General features: G+C 31.0%; 3 protein-coding genes across 3 annotated transcripts; 1 reads left to right on the top strand and 2 right to left on the bottom strand.

Moving 5' to 3' along the window:
* Positions 1-4020: 4020 nt before the first annotated feature.
* On the bottom strand, positions 4021-7774 carry LOC115879736 (polynucleotide 5'-hydroxyl-kinase NOL9). Its single transcript, XM_030896706.1, has 4 exons — positions 5759-7774; positions 5234-5704; positions 4973-5106; positions 4021-4918 (listed from the first exon to the last, which is right to left on the bottom strand). Exons 1-4 carry the CDS (start codon positions 7696-7698, stop codon positions 4692-4694), a joined length of 2772 nt encoding a protein of 923 aa, XP_030752566.1. The 5' UTR covers positions 7699-7774; the 3' UTR covers positions 4021-4691.
* Positions 7775-8118: 344 nt separating this feature from the next.
* LOC115879751 (probable U3 small nucleolar RNA-associated protein 11) lies at positions 8119-9222 on the top strand. The gene is made up of 3 exons (XM_030896734.1): positions 8119-8483; positions 8557-8834; positions 8961-9222. The coding sequence occupies exons 1-3, from the start codon at positions 8255-8257 to the stop codon at positions 9162-9164; spliced, it is 711 nt and encodes a 236-aa protein (XP_030752594.1). The 5' UTR covers positions 8119-8254; the 3' UTR covers positions 9165-9222.
* On the bottom strand, positions 9162-13513 carry LOC115879752 (sialic acid synthase). The gene is made up of 5 exons (XM_030896736.1): positions 13199-13513; positions 12973-13149; positions 12756-12918; positions 9602-9828; positions 9162-9538 (listed from the first exon to the last, which is right to left on the bottom strand). Exons 1-5 carry the CDS (start codon positions 13310-13312, stop codon positions 9182-9184), a joined length of 1038 nt encoding a protein of 345 aa, XP_030752596.1. The 5' UTR covers positions 13313-13513; the 3' UTR covers positions 9162-9181.
* Between the last annotated feature and the right edge of the window lie 3923 nt (positions 13514-17436).

Here is a 17436-nt window from a genome sequence, read left to right as displayed (position 1 = left end):
TAAGTATCTTTTTAATGTTGGGTAAGTTTTTTTAATTTAACTTTTAAACATTTAACTTTTAATTTATTTTATGTAATAATATCACAATCTTAAAAATGTAATGCATCTCTGCAAACTCCTCAGGTGTTGTGATTTTATGACTTACTTGTAAACATAGACTTTCTTGTCCATATGGCAACACAGTGCGTCGAATTAACTGAAATCCAGGTAATTGGATGTAGTTGGCAATATCTGCCGGCGGTTCTCAAAATGTTGCGATTATTTTTTTAAATTTTCAAAGTTAAATAACTCAGTTATTTTCAATTTATTTTAAAAATGGTAAAGAGAAAATATGTTTATTTTGACCAGATCTACCACCTCTTAAAATATCTGCACTCATTTCTGGGACACCCTGTATATATACATATATAGGGTGTCTCAAAATAGTGTGAATGGATCGTGATGATTTTTTTTAAATAGAACACCCTGTATATTATTGCATTTTTATCTTCCTTTCAGATCGCTTTACATAATCCTAAGATATGAATAAATATATTTCGATAGTTTCAGAGATATTAATAAATAAATAAAAAATTTATATTTTTCAACCTACATTAAAAAAATTATTACAAATACAAGAACTGTTATTCTGAAATCAAAACTATATTAGGTATTTACTTTAAACGGTCTATACTTAACTTTGCTATTAATATCGTAATCTTAAATCATACAGGATGTTCAAAATTATACGCTAAACTTTCTAAACTGAAAAAATTTTCTTTATTTTTTTAAATGGAACACACTGTATATTATTTTTTTATTGGATGGAGAATTAAAAAATTAACTTTTTTTGTATTTAAAGTATTTCAAAATTTTGAAATACAATTTTGGCGTGATAAAAAATTACTATGGAAAATGCCATTTAAAATATAAAACCGCGAATATCTGCGAAAACGTTAAAAATTGTGAAATACTCTAAATACAAAAAATGTTCATTTTTTAATTCTCGATGTATTGAAAAAATAATATACAGGATGTTCCATTTAAAAAAAAAACGAAGAAATATTATTTTATATTTTAGAAAGTTTGGCGTAGAGTTTTGAACATCCTGTATGATTACGATTAACCATATTTATAACAAGGTAAGTACAGACCATCTAAAGTAAATACCTAATATAGTTTTGATTTCAGGACAGTTCTTGTATTTTTAATATTTTTTTAAGAAAGTCTGAAAAATATATTTTGTATTTATTTATTATCTCTGAAACTATCAAAATATATTTACTTATATCTTAGGATTATATAAAGTGATCTGAAAAGAAGCCAAAAATGCAATAATATACAGGGTGTTCCGTTTAAAAAAATCATCCCGATCCACTCGCACTTTTTTGAGCCACCCTATAGAAGTTAAAATATTTTCCTGGAATGCATCCTAGAATTTCTTATCCCTTAATATTAATAATTTCAGTGTCACAGGCACACATATTCCTGATCTAAATGTAGGCGTATATTTGGCGGCCTAACTATCGGTCTTAATTGTATATTTTTTTAATTTTATATCAGAACTATATTTCAAAATGTTTTCAGGTGTATTAAAAAGAAAATTAAAATACCGATTTGGTTATCGGAACTGTAGGGTCTAGATTTTAACGTGTAAGACAGTGATGTAGACAGATTAAGGCAAAATCAAATGTATTAAAAAGAGATAAAAATTGGGTCAACGTCGACACATTTCTTCTATGCGATATTGCCGGATTTTGCATCAAAATTTCAAACCGCACAAGTAGGCGTTTACGAAAAATGTTGCATCTAGAGTTGGAACTTTATTTTTCACTATTAGTTCCTCATGTTACTACAGCTGTAATAAATTATATTTAGTTTAGATATATTATCATCATTTCAGTAGTATACATGAAAGTTTTTAAAATAGCTTATATTTTTCTACACACATTATCCTACAAACATAAAAACCGGCAACACTGTATGACGCTTTTGAGTTTGTCTCTCTGTCTGCCAACCGGTCATTTTTATTATTCTTTGTTACACGCATTAAAATCCAGACCACATAAATTGGATGACCAGCAGGGTATATCGAGTAGTGGAAAAAGCATATGTGATAAGACCCCTAAAATGCATTTTCAATTGCCAGTAAATAAATAGGCTGATAATAAAAATGACTTTTGACACCACTTGATTTTTGTAAGTGAACGGATATGTTTTGATAGGCAATATACCCCTTTACCTATTACTTTATGGATATTCCTAGATATAGTCATAAACCATACAGTACGTCTATCCGTTTTGTAGCTACGGGGCATCCGTAAGGGGGGAAACCTTTGAATAAGAAGAGTAAGGAAGGAGCATATCAAAAATCTTAGGTCCACTGCGATGGGCCTCAAATATGGCCGACTTAAATTCCGGTTTATCAGTGCCGTTCTAATTTTATTTAAAAAATGTAAAACTATGATGTAGGGTAGACGTGGGGTAGACTGAATATTTTTTTTATTTTACGTTGTCAATAAATGTTGGTAGTTATTAAAATTGTTGATAAAAATATAAAATTCTAATAAAAATAGATAAGTTATAATAATTATTTATAACCATAAACATCCGATACGCTACTGAAGCAGGTAAGTCAAATTGACGTATCTAAAATCTTTGACAAGTAGTAAATAAAAGCAAAAATGCAAGAAAAAATATATAATTAGTTAATTTAAGTAAATTTCATAAATGATCGGTTTACTACACTATGTGTGTATATTATATAGTCACTTACTAGCGAAAAGTTGTTCCATTATTTCACTCGATTTTTGCCGCGATCTACCGCACGCTACACAACCAACTATTTTAGAATCTTTTTCGATAAATCGCGATAGTGTCACTGTTAATTTAAGTTCTGCCACAATTTCCATCTAGATTTACTACCTTTATACAACTATCAGTAGTAGAATAAATAATAAATAACATAAAATAAGCTCCGTAAAGACTGACATATCAACAAAATTTCATATCAAATTCAAATATGTCAAATGAATCGTCAAACAGAACTGTCAAGGATCCCCACCCTAGAGTCCTTTTTCCGCCCACCATGCATGAATACAAGGATAGCATTATGCTTCTTCCTTAGGCTTCTTATTCAAAGGGGGAAACGATATTCTATCGATGTTTCTCGTTAAAAATTAGACAACGCGTCCGATCAATAAAAATTCGACAAATTTGCAAGTAGCCAATGAAATGAGTTGGCCGAGTGTTTTGCGGTGACATACTCAAGTCCACGTGGACTCTCTGCCGCTTCTATTTAGGTAGCGATTTATAAAATATATTGCTGATTGCTTATTTAAATGTTTTTTGTCTCCATTCCTTTCATAGACACAGATCCAGTGTATGCTGTGTTAAACATTTAATCCTTGTAATTTAATTTTAAGAAATTGGCTTGATAAGAACTAGGCATTTAAAATTTAGTTGGGAGTCTAAAAGTGTAAATACATTAGTATACCTTTCAACATTGAACGATGAAAGAACATTTTTATTTATGAAATGATTGAATTCTATATATTTATCTTTCAAGTTGTGTTGAATTAAAATTATTATTACTTATTGCAAGATTTATTTAGTCATATTATACAGGGTGAGTTTCCTACGATGTTCTCTATGGGTATCTCGGAAACTACTGGAGATAGAGAGTAGAGAGTCGGTTAAATGGGGAAAGATTTGCAGTTTTGTGGGGTCATAAATATTCGCCTTTCAGATTTTTGAAAAAGTTCATAGCTTACTAGATATTTCGAAAAAAACAAATTTCGGCTATTTTAAAAATTGTCTCTAATTCTAAAATAGCTTAGAATGGAATTAGGGACAATTTTTAAAATAGCCGATTTTTTTTTTCGAAATATCTAGTAAGCCATGAACTTTTTCAAAAATCTGAAAGGCGAATATTTATGACCCCACAAAACTGCAATTTTTTCCCTATTTAACCGACTCTCTATCTCCAGTAGTTTCCGAGATACCCATAGAGAACATAGTAGGAAACTCACCCTGTATATCGTTGGAAGGCAGACAAAATAATCGCGTCTGTGAACTGTCTTGGTTGTGTTTGAGTTTAAGTTGTAATATGTTCAGGATTAGGAATAGATTCTTTGTGAATGAATATGGTATCTGGATTATATTTTGGAATTTAGTATTTTTTTAATATAATATGTTTTCTATATATTAAATGAAAAATTGCTGCCATTTTACATCAAATTATAATATGAGAAAAATAGTGTGTCTCAAAAATATTTAGATTGTAAATTTCTTCCAGTTTTCCTTTTATATTTATTTAAATTATGTAACATTTGATACTAAATACCTATTAAGAAAATATTATATAAAAAACATAATTCATACAGCTTTAACAGTAAACAAAATTTTTTGGGTATCCAACCTTTAGTATTATATTTTTATTATATGACTAATACAAAGCTGTTTTTTTATTGTTGTATCTAATTTATATTACCTATTTAAGATACTTTTCCTAACAAAAAACGATGTATTTTGTATCTAAATTGTACAGAATAAGCTTTAACTTATGTTATTTTTGTCTATTAAACCAAATATATTATTATTTATGTTTTGTTTATAAGTTCTTGTGAATATGTTTAAAAAATAACTACTATAATAATAAAATAATTTCTGTATAAATGAGACATTTATTTCTGTAGAATATCACAAAATTATTATTTCCTAGCAGGCAAATATGACCTTTTTGTGAACTGACCAAAATCAATAGGATCTCCTACATTAATATAAGGAATATAACCCACATCATTCACTGACATTAATAATGATGGAGGTGTAGTCACAGAACTTAAAATCAAGTGACTTACATTGTCCAGTTCATCTAATGACTCTGGAGTTAATAAAACTAACGTATCATTTTGTAAATCAATCCCTCTCACAAACCCTAAAAATATATTGAAATGATATATACATATTGTTGTAAATTAACTATAATTACCATATCCATATGCATTGAATATTACTGGGTTGGAATTTAACAACGAACATAACATAACTAAATTCGCATTTACAGCTAAAGGTGATATGGTTTCACCCTCTGTATTTGTAATTGACAATGATGAAATATTGATGCTAAAAACAATATAAAAAAGGTTCAGTAAGAGTATTACAGAGTGACCCAACTTTCCAAAAAGCTCTATATATCTGATAGAGCTGAATGTTGGATCACGCTTTATAATTATTTAAAAAAAAAACTTACCAGTACATGTTAATTTCATGGCTATTTAAAAACTTAGTGCTGTGTTGCATCATTTTCCCCAAATAAGAAAGTATACATATTTCTCTACATTGCCTAGCCTCCAAAGACCATGCATCATTGTTTTCTGATAAGCTTTCTAGCGTAACATGTTTATAATTAAGTTTTACTCGAGGGTTAATAATATCTTTGCAAATAATTTCATTTTCATCTATATATTTTGTCACATTCTCTGATGTTAAGTTTATTTTGTAGTTTTTATAGGTAGTTTTACTTTTAATTTCTATAAGTAGACTGGGCTCAATAAGACATATAATATTTAGAGCAATATCAAAGCCAAATCCTGCTGTAAACCCTGGGAAATTTACTATAGTAGGCAAAGGTTGTAATTTTTCAGAAAATTTAATTATATGATCAACAGAGTACAAATATTTCTCAATATCATGCCCTATATTAATATGGCACATAATCATCCTAAAATAAAAGATATATTTATTATATGTTACACTTACTTTAGGAAAATCTTACTTTTCAGGCTTTTGAAGATGTGTATAATTGGGTCCTAATATGTCTGTTTGTACTGTAACAACTGAAATTGTACCTGGAGGTGTGAATTCAGACTGTCCAGAGTCCAAATCTATTACTCTCACTTTTCTAAATTTTTGTAACAATGTATTAACACTATATCTTAGAAAAGTGCTTTTTCCTACTCCTTTACCGCCTGAAACAATTATTTTTGACTTCTCAGTTACATCTTCAATCACCTCTTCCCAATAATCTGAAATTTTCAGTTTATTCCAAATTCCCTTAAAAGAAAAATCAATCCTAGGGCCTGATAAGTCTTCTGTAAATATTCTTTGTGAAATGTGACGTTCCAGAAACTCAATATAAGGTTCGTTTAATTCCTGACATAGTATAATAGAACTGTTTTCATTATATTCCTTAAAAGCATGACTTTCTGGTAGCAAATTTTCTTGTATACATTTGTTTAGTTCAATATTTTTCTCTGTGTACAAATTATATTTGTTCCTAATAAACAGTAGAGATGAACCCCTTGGGGAATAGACCTTTCTCGATCCAGAAAGTTTATTTAGTGTCATTCCAAAAATATCAATCTCCCCATTAACTACCTTGATTGTACATAATCCATGAAAATATGTTTGACAACCTGGATTTAAAATGATTATCTTGTTATTATCTAAAAGTTTTATAAAATCGGTAGGAGGTTCTTGAGACTCAGAAGATATAATATTGGTAGTATATTTTTCATTATTGGCATATTGATTGTTTTCTTCTACATTATCAGAATCATTTGCATAACTATTATCATATCTTTTTACTTTTGTATCCTTAATTTTCTTGTTTTGATTTTTATGTTTACCTAGATTCTGAGTAGCATATCTTTCATCAATATTGTCATACTGAATACTTTTTTCCACATTTAAGGATTCATTTACATAACTATTGTCATTTAAGAGATCTACTGAATCACTCATTATAACCTTTTCTCGTCTTTTAAATTTTGAATCCTTAATATTCTTGTTTTGATTTCTACGTTTACCTCTATTCTGATTAAACTTTTCATTGTCTACTGTACATTCTACATCAAAGTCATCAGCTTTAGTTATGTTAAAATGTTTTTGAGGAATATCTAACATTAAATATTGTTGGATTTGAGTTTCGTTAGGTGAATAACTAAACTGTGTGGAAAATTTATTAAATTTCAATCCTTTCACACTTACACATTCATCATCATAAAAGTCATGTACGGATGAACTAGATAATTCCAAAGATTTCATAGAATTTATACTTTTACTTGCTTTTTTAACTGCAATTTTCTGGTCATTATGTATGTTATTTAAAGAATAATTAGTTATTGTATCAGGGGTAATATTACTGACTGGAATTTCATGCCATATTAATTCTGGTGCTTCCCTTCTTTTCTGCTTTAAGTTACTTTTAACATGGACTTTACATATCTTTTTATTAGTAGTAATAAAAGAATCATCTACAGTTTTTCGTTTTTTACTTGGTAGTTTAATCTCAGTTACTTTATAATTCTCAGTAACTTCCGTTTTTGTAGGGCTTAATTTCATCGATTCTTGGGATGTAAAATAAAAATTATGTGGTTTATTTATCGTTTTAACAGAAAAAGGTTTGTGTTTTCCAAGATCCTGTTGCATTTTAGATGAACCATTTTTAGTTTTCCGTTTAATAAGTGTTTTATTTACAATTTTTGAATCACTAATATGATTTACTTCAATATTATGGGACGTATGACGTTGTATCCTTGATTTTGCTTTAAAAATGCCTTTCTTATTTCTAAAATGTGGATCTATAACATTTTTTGATATTCCTTCCTGCATAGAATCTATCGTTTGGCGACCTTCATTTTTTGAAACCTCTTGTTTCTTGGAATATAGAGCATTTCTTACTAATTGCAAATAATTTTCATTGGATTTTTTCATGATTTTAATTTAAAACACTTTAAAATGCTTCATTTATCGAGCAATTTAATTTTCATTAATATTAGGTTAAGTTATTGTGACGGACTGGCTCTTCTCTTTTAAAAGGAGACTAGGCAGGTCAATAGGTAGGTGAAAAAGTAATATATAAAAAGTTGTATATGATAACATAGTACCAGATCTTGGTTTACGGATCTCTTCTATTTCTGCGAACTTTTTATTGTATGAACCTAAACCAAACCTAAACTGTGGACATAGGTTTTTATGTTTTCATAAAATATAGTTGTAGAACACCTATATTGTAAAAAAATCGATTTTAACAAATAAAGAAGTTTATTACGACAAAGTTCTTTACTCACCATCCTTGAAACTTGAAAACGACTGCATTCATAAATTTGAGCGGAAGAATCGATAACGATAAGAAGAGAAATATTTCTCCGAATTAACCTCAATCTGCCTCAATATTGTCTTGCTCGTTTCCGGATCCGGATTTTTAATTTTTCAGTTATTTCTTATTCTAATCCCAAATATTAAAAAAGCCTTTAAAAAGTAAGAGAAAATGTCGGTGTGGAAAAAAGCTGCTAAAGCACACCAAAAGGTTCACAAGGAAAGACATCAACCTGAAGAGAGGAAACATTTAGGATTGTTAGAAAAACATAAAGATTACCAGAAACGAGCTAAGGATTACAATGAAAAGAAAGAAACTCTAAAGATTTTGAAAAAGAGAGCATTAAATAAAAACCCTGATGAATTTTACCATCATATGATAAATTCGAAAGTTGAAAATGGTATGTGTAGTTTTATAAACTGATTTGAAATAGAAATATCATCGATTCATGCTAAGTGTGCTATAATTTGTAGGTATTCATTTTGAAAAAGAAACAGAATCTGAAGACACACCTGAACAAACACAATTAATGCGTACACAGGATCTAAAATACATTGTTACAAAAAGGACACAAGAGCAAAGAAAAATAGAAAAATTACAAGCACAACTCCATTTAACTAGCGTTGATCATAATGCAAAAAATCAACATATCTACTTTGATAAAGGAAAATCAAAAGTGCAAGTGGAAAAAGAATGCTTGGAAAAATTAGGTGGCCAAGAACTTCCAGAGATTGATCCTGAAATTTTACAAGTAAATATGCTAAACAAAGTTTATTTCTAATATAAGGTACAGGGTGTTATTTAAGTGCATAGCCAAACTTAAGGTGTGAAAGCGGACTAATGATGCAAAATTTAAAATATTTTAATTATGTTCTAGAAATCCTCAAGAAAACGACAGAGCGTATATAATGAGTTATCTAAAAGAATACAAAGAGAGAAAGAACTAGCCATAATCCAAAGAAAAATTGAAATTTCAAAAGCAGTGGAGAATAAAAAGAATTCCATACCACCCAAAAGATTGAAGAAAGGAAAGAAATATAAGGCACCGGTATATGTCTGGAAATATGAAAGAAAAAAATAATTGCTAGGTTTTATTAGTTAAGAAAATTGTTCGGAAAGTACAGGATCATCAGATTTAACGTTACAATTTATATTTTTTCCTACAACTTCATCAAATAACAGTCCATCTAATCCTTTAGGATAAGACACTTTTATTTTCAGATCATCTTTTTTTAGTTTATGTCCCTTGCTAAAATCAAATGCATATACTAAACTTTTTCCTAATTTTTCATAGCAGGACAATTCACAGTTTTGTATTTGTTTTATCGAGTCTCCCATTGCCAGTTCTATTGACCTTATTTGATCTATCAATTGTTTCAATTCGGGTGGTTCTAAAGAGCAATTATGATCGGACCCTTTCTGTTTTTTATCAAGAGTAATATGCCTTTCTATTATCTAAAAATAACAAAAGTTCAATAAAATTGTTTAATGTTACAGTAGTTTTGATACCAACATTACCTTTGCCCCTATTGCTACAGCACATACAGTAGGCTGTATTCCAATTTCGTGTCCTGAATATCCTATTACAATATCGGGAAATTCTTTGATATATGCATTTAGAACATTTAAATTAATGTTTTCGTAAGGAGTCGGATAGGCAGATACACAATGTAAAAGTGCAAAATTGTTATGATACTTTGACACCAAATCATATATACGTTTAACAGTATCAAAATTTATCATGCCTAAAATAACATGAAAGCAAAGAATAACATTTCAAAAGATGAATAAACAGGGTATGTGAAAAGGTTTGTAAGAAACGGGGTTTTTTTATTATTGAGTTTCCATTCTTTGATATATGCATTTAGAACATTTAAATTAATGTTTTCGTAAGGAGTCGGATAGGCAGATATACAATGTAAAAGTGCAAAATTGTTATGATACTTTGACACCAAATCATATATACGTTTAACAGTATCAAAATTTATCATGCCTAAAATAACATGAAAGCAAATAATACAAAGAATAACATTTCAAAAGATGAATAAACAGGGTATGTGAAAAGGTTTGTAAGAAACGGGGTTTTTTTATTATTGAGTTTCTAAAAAAGTTCTTCAGCTTGCCTGATAACTCAAAAAATCTGTGTGGGTTTATGTTTTTATTGATTTTATATACAATTTTATTGGTTTATTTCAAGCGCATGACCGATGCTTTTTTATTTTTTTACAGCTGTTTTAATTTTTTTTTAAATAGCTGTAAATATGTAATAGCAATCAAAATACGCTGTAGACGTGTTTTGATTGCGTTAGTTAGTCTCTGGGGTAAGTTTTTTTTTCTTTAGATTGCACACGAAATACCCGACCGATTGTCGTTTATGCGCGTGCAAAACTGCGAAATTAAGGGACAACAAACGGCAACGTTGGGTATGGTAGTTGACTAGTGGGACGTAGAAGCTAGTTGATGTACAGGGTGGCGGCCTCTCATACGCCGCGGAAAACGGTAGTTTATATGGAAATGAAATTTTGGCAGCGTATGTAGATTAACTGAAAGCATTTTATAAAAAATATATAGAATTATACAGGGTGTCCCTAAAAAAAGTTACACATCAAAGTTGTGTTTTTTTCTAATGGAACGCCCTATATATTAATTGATTTTCGGATTCTAGGAAAAAAATAAAGGTGAGTTTTATTAAAGAAGCATATACCTAAAATCTAAGGATTTTGACATATTTCACATTTTGTGGAAATGAAGAGTAAATTTTAAATTTCGATAACAGCTACCTAAATTTTAGTTGACCTTGTATAGCCTGATATTTAATTTTTATAGTATGTTAAACCGGTGTTCCGGTGTTCAATGGGAAATTTCCGGTGTTCAATGGGAAATATATATGTATATCATCAATATATTATTAAGGTTACCTACCCCTCAGACAAAGATTTTCCCAGATATTTTAATTTATCATTTTGCGTCAGTAAATCTTTAACATTTGAAAAAGTCTAGGTGGCTGTGTGATATACCTTTTGTTAATTTAACAAAAATTAAAGATTGTAATGTAAAATAGGACTGACCGTGTCTCGAATGAACGAGTTCTAAACCAAATGAACAAGGACCGAGAACTCCTCGACATAATAAAAAAGAGGAAAGCAGCCAACCAAACCAAACCAAACCAAACTCCTCGACATAATAAAAAAGAGGAAAGCAGCCTATTTGGGCCATATCATGAGACATAGCAAGTATGAATTCCTTCAGCTCATCATCGAGGGTAAAATTGAGGGAAAGCGCGGACCCGGACGACGGCAATGCTCCTGGCTGAAGAACATCAGAGATTGGACAGGCCTGGACTCACATACTTTGCTGAGAAGAGCGAAAAATAGAGAGGAATTTGCCATGGTTGTTGCCGATCTTCACTGAATGGAGAAGGCACTTTAAGAAGAAGAAGAATGTAAAATACTCCAGGGTATAAAAAATACAGTTTAAAACATATTTTAATTATTACAGAATTAAAACTAGATATATACCTATAATTATGGGACAAAAATTAGCTAGATGAAATCAAATGCTCAAAATGCTTCCGCTCCTGTTAACTGCATAAAATAATTGTCTTTTCAAAAGTCGTAATTCTTTTCATTTTAAAAGGCATATGTGGAGTTCTACCTCGAAAAGCAGCTACAATAATTTCTCTCATGTTATCGACACTAGTTGGTCGAGTTTTGTAAACACTGTCTTAACATATCCCCATAAAAACCAGACTAGATAAAATCAGGAGCATTTAAGTATTCTATTAATTGGTGAATGCACACTGCATTCACCAACATGACATGACATGGTTTTGTAACTAACAGAATCATATCAATTTTCTCTGATGTAGGATAAGTTTGCATTTTCGGCAAATTTCTGAGAAATATGTTTTTTGTCAAGCTAGTTGTTAAAGTTGGTCTATATATCCTTGAGTAGGAGTAATTAGACGGCTATGTTGAAGTAACGTCAGGCATATCCCAACCACCCTAGATTTTATCAAATAATAAAGATCTACTCAGATCAAATCATGTAAATAAAAATATCTAGGAAAATCTTTGTTTGAGGGGTAGGCAACCTTAACAGTATTTTGAAGAGACATCAATTCTCCATTGAATATCGGAATAATATACTGAGTGTTCCATTTAAAATAAGAGAGTAACATGCTTTTAAAAAGGTGACCAATGTTCAATATTATTTTCTTCTCACCCTGTATAACTTTTTGGATCAAGTTTTAATTTTATTTAACGTACAATAGTTAATTTAACTGCATATTAGGCTATACCTGGTAAATTCCAATTTAGGTAGCTTTCATTGTAATTTAAAAATGTTTCTTTATTTCTAGAAAATGTTAAATATGTCAAAAACCTTACATTTTAGTCATATACTTCTCTTATAAAACTCACCTTTATTTTTCTCCCAGAATCAGAAAAGGTGTTCAATTACAAAAAACACAATTTTGATATGTAATTTTTTTTGGAGATACCCTGTAGAACTCTATATTTTTAAAAAGTGCTCTGAATTAACCTACACATGCTCACAAAATTTCATTTCAATACAAACTGTCGTTCTCCTTGGAGTCTCCGCGGCGTATGAGAGGCGCCACCCTGTATATTATTAGTTATAACCTTTGTTATAACTAAGCATAAATAATTACCAGTAGAAATAACAAGAGGTATTCCAGTCAAAGCTGCTTGCTCAATTAAAAGTAAATTATTTGAATCTCCCGATCCAATCTTTATAAATGGTACCGTAATTTCTTTTAGAAAGTTCAAAGATTCTGGATCCATTGCTGATGCAGTTAATAATATGTTTATTTCCTAAAATATATAATAAATACAAACACTGTTTTTAACTAACTAGATTTTTCTTACCTGTGCATAATTTTGGAGTTCAATGAATTCCTCATGAGAAAATTCTAAGTAAGCTTTATGTGCCCCATATGTATCTCCCCAAGAGTTTACAGATTTATAAGGCCTATTAAGACCTGATACAGTAAACTTTTCTGTCAGACATGTTTTTTGAAATTTAGCACAGTCTGCTCCACATTCCTTTCAACAAAATCCCTTTTATTTATATTTAAAAATGTATATAATTTACCTTTGCTATTTTGATAAGTTCTTTTGCAATGTTAATATCACCCTGATGATTCTGACCAATTTCAGCTATAACAAATGTTTTATTTGTTTCCCTTAATTTGTGCATAAAATTCATTTTAAAGCTAGCTTAACTGTATTACTAAGTCGGCCACACCCCTATAACCAAATGTACCATGATGAATACTAATTGGTTTCAATTGAATACATGAAAAATAAAATCAACGAGTTTGTATTAAGAGAGTACGTCATTTATACGTGTGTCTAAGAATATTGAAGAAATCTTAGATTTCGATCGAAGTTTATAAGATCTAAGTAAAAAAACGGTCGCTTTATTTATTTATATAAAAATATTGATTTATCTAAATCGAGCAACCAGCGAGCCGCCATGCGCCAGCTCAAGGAAGGCAATGGCAAACCACCGTATATTTGCCTTGTACAGCCTCTCAAACAGTGCCGTTAGGATTCGGCGATAAACTGTAGATTGCTGTAGATACTCTGTACTTGTGAAATTTCTTATTGCTGCCGTAGAGAGCACTGCGGTCGGAATTTTTTGAAATAAACTGATAGCACCAAGCCTATAGAGTATGGCACTGTAAGAAGAAGAAGTAAAAATACACAGATACGAACACTAAAAGAAAATAATTTTTATAGCATTTTTTTATTGTTGGCCTAATACAATACACAATACACGACATAATATTTTTAATAATGAGATCAGTTAAGAAAACCTATCTATTCTTATCTATGTTTATATATTAAACGATTTTAATTAAAACTTAAAACTATTATAAAATCACTTAAAATATATAATAAAAAAATATATAAAATTTGAATTCTAGTACTAATCGAACTATTACATATTTTAAAACTAAATAACTCACTCTTGTGTATTTTATACGGAGTATTTCACCAGAAACTTCCTCAATTACAAAATATATTCAGGAAAAGTCGCTGAAAAATTGAGACAGTAGTAAGCAAAAGCCGCTAAGGACAATTGAAAACTTGAAGTTAATAATGTTCTAAGTGCCAAAAATGCGGTAAACATGTGACGGTGACAGTTGTATGTACGTCATTTTAATTCAAAAGTAGTTTTTTTAAGCAAGTTACACATAAAGGTGTTTCAAACATAGGGGTCCCTCGGGGGTTACGTTTCTTGAAAACACTGTGTAAAACGAATCCGCGTATATTGAAACAAACTTTTTATTACGTAAAATATACAGGGCGAGTCTTAAATATGTGCAAATATTTTTAGGGGCGGTATATTTCGACCCAAGAAACATGGCTATGACGTTCTTTTCACGAAAAAAAAAAAGAAAATTTTGCACTTCTCGCACGATTTTTTTTTAAATTTTTTAAAAAATAGTCATAAAAAAACATAGGTAGTATAATAAATTTAGAGGAAAAAAGAAAAAAAAATTCTAATTTATAAGAGAAAGGCAGCAAAGAAGACATCAGAAACTATAGACCAATAAGCCTACTTACCAGTAACATACAAGATATTTCGAAAAATAATAAACAACAGAATACAAAACACGCTAGACGCTGCACAACCGCGAGAACAAGCAGACTTTAGAAGCGGATTCCCTCACGACTGATCACATACATACACTAAGAGGAACTATCAACCGAACAAAAGAATACGAACTTCCACTTTTTTTCCAAGTCTTTATCGACTTTGAGAAGGCTTTCGACTCGATATATCCTAAGGCAATAATAGAAGCCCTAGCGAAACAAGGTATTGACAGGCCTTATTTAGAAACTCTCGCCAATATATACAAAGAAGCCAAAGCAAGAGTAATGATATATAAAACAACCCCAGAGTTCCCCACTGGGAAAGGAGTATGACATGTAGACGCGACATCCACAAAGCTGTTTACAGCACCACTTGAAGAAATCTTTCGACATCCGGACTGGACCGACAAAGGATAAATATAGATGGAGAATATCCTAACCATCTAAGATTCGCTGACGACATAGTCCTAATTGCCAATAGTCCTGAAGAACTACAAGCACAAATTAATGAACTAAATACAGCCAGCAATAAAGTGGGTCTCAAAATGCATATAGCAAAAACTAAAGTAATGTACAACGAAAAGAAAAGACATTCTAATAAATAACATAACACTGGAAATAGTAGAAGAATATACATATTTGGAACAACTAATACACAGCCCGGGATTTCTATTACCAGAAATAAACAGAAGAATTAAGTTAGCATGGAGTACTTATGGAAGAAATTCATATTCAAATCTAAAATGCCACTTTCATCTAAAGAAGAAAACATTCTACCAATGTGTACTACCAGTCATGACTTATGCATGCAAAACCTGGACGCTTAAAACGGACATACATAAGGAAACTGCAGGTCACACAACGCTCAATGGAAAGAAATATGTGGGGAATAACCAAGAGAGACCGTAAAAGAATACAGTGGATATGACAAAAGACCTAGGTAATAGATGTCATCCACAGAGTCAAATCCCTCAAATGGCAATGCGCAGGACACCAGGCAAGGACGACGATGGACCATGATAGGACAACAGAGGACAATAAAAATTACAGCATGGTACCCACGAGGAATTAAGAGACCTAGAAGAATACCGAACCTGAGATGGGACCATGATATTAGGAAATTAGCAGGGATAACTTAGGCCCGCATAGTCAACAATAGACAACAATGGGCCCAACTACAAAGAGAGTATCTAAATATGTGAGGGATGCTACACCATAATTGGAAATGGTTGAATAAGTTGAAAGTGATGATGATGGTGATGATAAGTGAACTTTATAAAAAAGGAACTTCTGTATTTGAAATTTACCAATTGAAGCCCATATTGTGTTCCATTTAAAGCTCATTTTATTCAAAGGTTCCAACATACATACCGCACTTATTATTTTAATAATAAGCGAAGTATTTTAGACGAATTGATCGCAGTGAGTTTTATAGTCTCAAATTTTCACACTTCTCCCTAAAGATGGCTTCTGTTACTACCTTAGATCTTATAATCTTCGTAGATAAGTAAATTCGCTTCATTTTTGTTAAAGACACATCAGAGATAGTTAACTATCTGATTGTCTTTGTCTATCATACTGATGGCTAACCAATAGTCTGTCTTTCTTTTGTATTTTTTTTCTAAATTACCATTGTATGATTTTATTTTTACTTAAAATTTATATAAAAGGTATACCTATTCAAATACTACAACAAATATTCTTCAAAATAATAAATTAGTGACGGGAAAAACCGATTAATTTCAATAATCGAGTAGGTACTCGAGCGAAATTTCGCTTTTATTAAAAAATACGGTTTTTCGCCCGTCGCTTGTTATACTCGCAACAAGCAGTTGTAAGCAGTAAGTTGCGTGCGCAGAGTACATATTCTTTCGGTGATGAATGGCAAGTGGCAAGTAGTAAGCTACGACCGACGAGTAATTCGCTTGATTTAGTTTAGTTTACAGCATTGTCGATAGTTTACAGCAGGTCGTAAAATTTTGTCACTCAGATACGCAACGGATAATATTGTTGCGGACCCGTGTGACCTCGGCCTTAGACCTGGCCACTCGGCTATGACTCATACGCCCGGCGATGTTCGAGAACGAATAAGAAGCTGGTGAGACGAAGAACGCCGCTAAGAATTTTCGAAACAAATCTGGATTGTCTGTTTCGCTCATATATAAGCCGGCGCCTGAAGCCTGAGGAGGACAGAGAAAAACAACCGGTCGACGCGTACAGTTACAATCGCCGCGCTAAATTCAAAATAAATTCTTTCTAGATAAATAGTTATAAATCGTTTGTAAATAGTTCTTTAAGTCTTTTATCGTTATTGTTTTTGTTAATTAGTGTTAAATAAATTGTGACTTTCTATCCACACGGAACCGACGAAAAACGTAACAATATATAAATTTGCTACCTACAATGTATGTAGAAAATTCGCTTGGCTTTGTATTGAGTATGTCACATTAAAATCGGATTTCAATTTATTTCATTCTAGGATCCTTTGCGTTCGTCACTCGTAACTCGTCACTTGCATCGCCCGTTCATAATCGAGCGATGTGGGTTATTTGAATAATCGAGTACTCGACCGAATTTTCGCTCGAGTTCTCCCATCACTATAATAAATACATGTATCAGTTATAACTTGATTAAAACTTTTTAATGGTTCATATTTTTAGTAATATTTGTCAACGCAGCGAAAAACCGCTGGCATTGTTGGCATCGTTGGCATTCACGCCCAATATC

This window comes from Sitophilus oryzae, unplaced genomic scaffold, assembly GCF_002938485.1.
Source record: "Sitophilus oryzae breed Bouriz unplaced genomic scaffold, Soryzae_2.0 scaffold_1586_pilon_pilon, whole genome shotgun sequence".
Taxonomy (NCBI): Eukaryota; Metazoa; Arthropoda; class Insecta; order Coleoptera; family Curculionidae; genus Sitophilus; species Sitophilus oryzae.
This window is presented reverse-complemented; position numbering and strand designations above follow the sequence as displayed.